The sequence below is a fragment of the Styela clava genome, chromosome 5 (assembly GCF_964204865.1).
Source record: "Styela clava chromosome 5, kaStyClav1.hap1.2, whole genome shotgun sequence".
Lineage (NCBI taxonomy): Eukaryota > Metazoa > Chordata > Ascidiacea > Stolidobranchia > Styelidae > Styela > Styela clava.
In genome coordinates, this window is record NC_135254.1 from 6179006 (window position 1) to 6185819 (window position 6814).

Consider the following 6814-nt stretch of genomic DNA (forward strand, 5'->3'; position numbering starts at 1 on the left):
ACCTGTGGTCGAGAGCAAGGAAGAGTGATACGACACTAAATTAAACCGTCGTATTGGCTTACCTCTCACCGGGATAAAAATGATAACCATCTAATCTAGCAAATGCCAATTCCATAGTTTCAACTATTATTGCAACCTTACATAGATTCTATTTCTATTATTTCTCCAGTGATTATAAAATCTAAGTATCATCATGAGTCGTTTGTTATTTCTTCTCGTCTGCCTTTGTCACTTGCTTACCACCATTGTGACGGCACAAAGTCAGCATATGATATGCAAGAATGTAAACGACGTGTTTGCTGAAGACGAAAACGATTCCATTCCCAGTCGTGGTTCAGCCCACTCTCGTCGATTCCAAAGTTTACCTGGAAAAAGAGGCCCGAAAGGTGAAAGAGGTGAAATAGGAATGCACGGGGTGAAAGGTCAACAAGGCGAATCAGGAATTGTCGACTATCAAAAAGTTAATGCCACCGTTGAACAGCTATTCGAGAAATTTGGTAGGTTTATTAGGTTTAAATTACAATCCATGTTTAAAACCCGTGTTTGAATCTTTATGATATAAAATTTTTTTTTCGTGTGCGTCGTGTTTGAGCGCCTTGGCTTCTGTTGTTCCAGCATTAAAAACAGAGATCGAATTTCTCTTGCAACGCGGTCTTAAATGCTGAAAACGGCTCTTGTTTTAGACACCATTCAAGCGATTATTGCTTGTCGGCGAGAGGAAAATTAATTCATCCTCTCGCATTTGCTCACTGGCAGTAGTTGTTTGTTCGAAGCCTTGTTCAGAACGAAACACCTCATTGATAAAGCAAATTTATTTTCACAGTGCAAAAGCTAGTGGCTTCAAGAATTGAAGAGTTAGAAGAGCGAATGCTGACCAAACTCGATGAAGCCGTTCAAAAACTGGATGAAAAAATTGATGAAATAGACACGATTTTGTTGGGTAATATCAATGAATCAATTATTTCGACTCCGTGACATGAAACAATGCAATAGGTGAAAATAGACAAACAATACGCAAATCAATCCGGAAGACGAGTCCTTAAACCACGAGTCGCGAATCATCCGAGTCAAACTAGATTTCTTAAACAACTGTGAAATGAATATGATGATTCGCATTCACACTTAGACAGTGGTTCTCAAACGGTGGTGCGCGTCCCACAAGGGGGATGTTTTTTTTTTGGTGGGGGGGGGGGGGGGGAGGCATGAAGCGATTGAAATAAAATTATTTGTTAAAACGTATTTTGCCCGATCTGATTTGTTTCGGATATTCACATTTTTTTATTTTTTACATTTCTTTATACGTATTTTTAGCGTGATTTTGAATGAAACATACTCTCGTCATACTATCTGTTATTTGTAGCTTTTTGTTAGATAGTTATTTCTGAGGTGGGATCCGAGACTTGATAAATTCTAAAAAGATGACGCGACTTGAAAAGATTTGAGAACCAGTGCACTAAGAGTTCCATCTGGCATTAAACCAGCGTTATTAAGAAATCCAAATTGAATTGGATTTAATTTCCAATAACCCAAACATTTCAGCTATTGCTGAATCAAGCTTGCAAAATTTTCGTAATATTTCAATTACATATCATGGTGCGATGGCCAATGGTCAAAGCATAGACTTGACTGTATTGTCATCGCAGATTGCATATCTCGAGTTTGAGCCCCATGCTCCCCCCTCACACAGAGAGTGATAAATTTGCCGGGCCAGGTCATTTCAAATAACTGTAGCTCATTACATTTATATCAGCGGCCTAGTTCGGATCAAAAGGCTTTAGTAAGCGCCGGATACAAAAATCTAGATTTAATCCTCTATGTATGTCGCACAGGATCTTGTGACGGTATGAGCTATCTCGGGAAATGTTACATAGCTTCATTACACACTGCAAATGATGTCAACTACGATCAAGCTGTTGCAATGTGTGGGGAAAGGTCGGCAAAACCAGCAGACATAATCGATTCTCATCAATATGATTTGGTTCTCAAATATATTCGATCACTGATTTCTACTTCATACGCAGAGTTACGGCTTGGTATGAAATACGATCACCAGGTATTTGGATGAATCGTTGCTTTATATGCAGTTGTTGAATTTCATAATAATTTGCCATGAATTTAAAATGAATCCCAACTTCTATCCTAACCTAAAGAATCCCATTTTAAATGCTCACTTGATTAATTTGTTTTTTGATTGTTTTTCTACCCTTTCCAGGAAATATTACGATTTGTACGCCATATGCTTATTCTTACCATTTCACCAAATTTTGAAAATTTATCTTCACGCAATATTCTATTAATACTATTTCACGCTCATCCAACAAACTCCTAAATCTCAACGTATCTTCAAATACCATAAATTACCGCAACAATTTCACTGAAACCTCTTCACGAAAATTTTCCTAATCACGTGTCTTTATTTTCAACAGACGAAAAGAGCTTTACTGTCAAGTGGAACTACTGCTCCATACACTAATTATTACCCGGGACATCCTACATCTTACACTGTAATGGCGATTGTTGTAAGTAATCCATCAAGTAGTACCCAAGGAATGTTCGACACCAGTCCTTCTTCAAATATACAAGGAGTCTTGTGCCAGAAGGAACGATTTCCATCAAACTAAGATTCTTTCTAAACCAGTTTATGGACCGATTCTGACTGATTTTGAGCTTATATAACGACATTGCATAAAACAATAATTCCGGGATAATACTTCTCCTCAATCTGACTTCGTTTTAACCATTCATCTAAACCGGTGTTTCCCAACCCGAGTCCACGGTCTCAAATGAGTCCGCAGAGCATTTGAATGAGTCCGCAACGAGCCAAAAATTCACTGCGGGCCGCAAACGTTTTTGCGAAACTTAATCAACTATTGGCCAAGTTACGATTTACGTTAGAATTTACATGAAACATGAAAAGCCAATTTATTCACATAACATTAGTCGAGTCAATAATTACCGGTTACTGAGCATATAATCGCATATTCAACTATTATAATAGCAATTTATTTTTCGAAAATTTGGTAACACGTGACGCGACGGGTCACTTGCGAGTCGCTTAATCAAACGATTGGATTTCACAACTCACTTGCGGATTTTCGACGAAAACAAGAGTCGATAGATACCTAAGTGGTGTTTCTCGCGAGTTCGAACAACGAGAAATTTTTTTTTTCTGGTAGGTATAAATAGTGGCAACCCAAATTTTCTAAATTGAAAAGCGGTCCGCGACCGATTAAAGACGCTTTTTTAGACATTGCAAATCGCAAAATTTCGAGTGCTACCGTAGTATACGTACCAGGGCATTTTACTTCAGGATTCTTTTCCTTACTGCCTCCACATTGGTACGTACAGTAGTAATGGAGCTCCGTAAGGGTTGTACGAACAGCTCAGATTTGTCGAATTCACAAATATACGAATCAAAACAAAATATATTGGGGCACTTTACCACGCATTTTTGTGTCCACGGATTGTCATGGTGTTTTCTGAGGAGTATCGCTCTTATTTAGTCAACACAACCGCAGATTAAAAGGATCACACATATGGATGGATTGAATATGGTATGCAACAGAAAAAATCATTGAAAAGTCGGCCCTTTTGACGAGTGACGTATACGCGACGATTACTTCAGAAGTTGTTCGCGAGAATTTTAAGGCGATGAATATGTATTTTTGATTTACTAATACAGTTTAAATATTTTTTTAATAAATACTAAATTAAGTTGTACATTCCAGAAATTCATAGCAGATGGTAGGATTTTTTCTAGCGGCGATAACAAATTCGCAAGATTGCAAAAAATATGTATCAAAGCTGAATATAATTGGGCAATATATTCTCTCATTATTATGTTTACAGATGGCCGTGGAATTTTAAAGAAGTAATGTTTTCATCTTATCGTAAGTCGTTGCAACCGCGAGTTACCATGAACACAATTAAATTAAAATAGAAAGACATTTTCAATTCCCGTCGTTGTCATGGATTGAATATTGTGCGACAGAAAAGTCCATTATACACCAAAAAAGTCGGCTCTTTTAACGAACGCGTAATTGCGGCGAATTTCCGATTTTGAAATTCGTTGAATTTCTGTTGTGTTTAGTTTTATTGCTTCTTCACACAGAGTACAGTTGCAATAAACGCACGTTGAGTCCGCAAAGTTTTTAGCCGGTGAGAAAATAATCCGCGACCAAAAAGGTTGGGAAACGCGGAAACGCTGATCTAAACTTTCACGATTACCCGTCAAATTCATTTACGTACAAGGAAATCAGCTGTTCGCTCATAAATTGTTTGTACACAAGTAATGCTGCGATGTTTTCCACTTTGTTGCAACTAGGTCAGTCAGGATTGATTATTTTTGATAATGAAATAGATATTTTTACGACTCAGTTTTTGTTACGGAATAAATAAAACTCAGTCTTGAGTGAACTCCTAAAATCTCAAGTACAAAGAGCTGAGAGATAAAGAACATTTCACAGGCTCTTGCCATATATCAGTTGACGCGAAAACTTCAAATTTCCAGGTCGCTCTGTCTTGGGATCAAAATAAATATTGTAATTTGTATTTTTTTTTGTAGGAAACTACATAATTTCACCATAAATTCATTTGCAATTACCTGTTTTATTTTGTGTCACAACGTCAGGCTAAATAGCAATATCTTTGCAGACATTTAGAAACAATTTTCATATCTTGTGAGGTAATATACCGGATTACTAGTCTTCTTGTCCAGAGGTTTGTTCGAAACGAAGGCATATCATAATGAATTCGTATCAAAACCTAAATATTTGATGTTGAAGTTGAGGTTTTTGTCAAATCTACTCCGCAATTTATGAATTACTCTGCTCTGATCTCTGGATGAAAGTTATTCCCACTTCATCTGAATTTTACGTATTGGATTAGTAACATCACATTTTTATTGATATTAATGTTTTTACTTGTAAGCATTTGATAGTTCTAATATGTATTAGAAATGTTATTGCTTGTTATATTTTGTATAAACAAAATAACTAATTGTGTATTTAGAATAACTTTTTAGAGAGCTTGTTACCTATTTTCATGTTCATTATCTTTTTAATCCAAATGGTGAGAAAGCCGGCGCTTCGTAAGTATGTGTACCAAGATGACGCACAACCTGAATCCTAACCTGGTACGCATGATATGTTCAGGTTGTGCGCCATCTTGATACAATACTTCGGGAGCATCAGAAAGCCATCTATTCTATATAATCAAAATTTCTAGCATTATAAAAGTGATACATATATCTCCGCATATAAGCCGTCCCCTTGAAAACGGCAAATTTATAAAAAAAAAAAATAGCATCTAAGTCGACCATACAAATTGTAATTGTATTCACCTATCACAGCAAATTCGAGTTTTAGCTGCTGGAATTAAGTTTTCATAATGTCATTTCATTGCGATCAGAGTTATGCGTAGAGGCCCACACCTCAGTTCAGTGACCTTTTTCGAGTTTTTAACTGCTTATGTGCGAGGATATACGGTAGTTGATGAATTCGGACATTTTTTTCCTCGTAAGTGTTTTATAAGGAAATAGCAGATTTCATGGCCTTATTTGGTTTGTATTGTTGGCTTTCATTTCGTAATTGCTTGACATTAAAACAGATGCCGTTTAATATATTGTATCGCTGGGGATGGCGAATAAGGTCATACTGTTATCAGTGCTTGGGTAATCAAAAAAAAAATGGCAACACGTTTCGTTGTAGAGACGATGCGGAGTTATATAGAAAAATAATCTTTTATGCTCGCACCCTCTTCCAATATATTAAAATTTTTCGTGACCCCTATCAACTTTTTCCATGCGATTGTTTATTTTTTCAAAATGTTTTATTTGCTAAGCCAATTTTATGTAATTGACCCCCCCCCCCCCCCCCCCCCCCTTATATAAATCACCGCTGAAGGCAAACCGATACGCCTCTGCTGCCCACTGACGGCTGGTTTGGAAGCTCTAGTTCAAGAGTCACCAAACTTTTTCAACCGCGGGTCAGGTATGACTCAAACTGTGTTGAAACGGGCCAGACAAAAATTTTTGTCAATGTCCCAAAAGTTAGGAAATCTATTCAATTTATTCAACAATATAAATACTATATTTCTGATGTCTTGAATATTAAATTATATATCACAGAATTTCTAAGGAGCATTTGAAAATTATTTCCAAGTAGTTCTCTATGTGCGCTATGAAACTGAAATATAAACGGCCTCGTCTCGCGGCCTAATTCCTCAGAAAAAAACGTCATTTTTTGTGTTATCGCGATCCGGACATGAGGACGTCACGGGTCGGATCCGGTCCGCGTGCCGTATTTGTGACCTCTGCTCTAGTTGATGGCTTAACAATGTCAGTTAAAAAAAAAAATTATAAAGTGGAGATCGGAGTCAAATGGAAAAAGGCAATTTTTTTCTCATAAAAACCATAACTTCAAACTGTGAGGAAAATTAGATAATTTTACCCGATCCTTCAAAATCAGGCCTTTCAGTTCGTAAAGTATATCCCAAAGTTACTGTGGAAGCTTCATGGCCTAGTACAAATCCATTAGTGGATAGAAGAGTAAAAAAATTGACAATTATAAGCTTGAAAAAATACAAAAAATGAACATGAACTTGGCAGTATTCGCAAGAACCCCGATGGCATCTCACGTCTATTTTTCGCGTTTTCGCCATCGCGAGAAGTCGCTAGAGATTCACCTCAGTCTATAGCCAAACAAATTGCGACTACATTTGACTTTATCTTGAATACCCGCATACCCTGGACCACCATCTGGACCAAGCACTAAAACTTGTTGGATATATAGTAGGATATTGATAAAAACGTAAC

At 36.9% G+C, this 6814-nt stretch overlaps 1 protein-coding gene across 1 annotated transcript; it reads left to right on the forward strand.

The window, feature by feature from the left end:
- The first annotated feature begins 173 nt into the window (after positions 1-173).
- LOC120344100 (uncharacterized) lies at positions 174-5618 on the forward strand. The gene is made up of 4 exons (XM_039413189.2): positions 174-497; positions 824-940; positions 1830-2053; positions 2427-5618. The coding sequence occupies exons 1-4, from the start codon at positions 194-196 to the stop codon at positions 2619-2621; spliced, it is 840 nt and encodes a 279-aa protein (XP_039269123.2). The 5' UTR covers positions 174-193; the 3' UTR covers positions 2622-5618.
- Positions 5619-6814: the final 1196 nt, after the last annotated feature.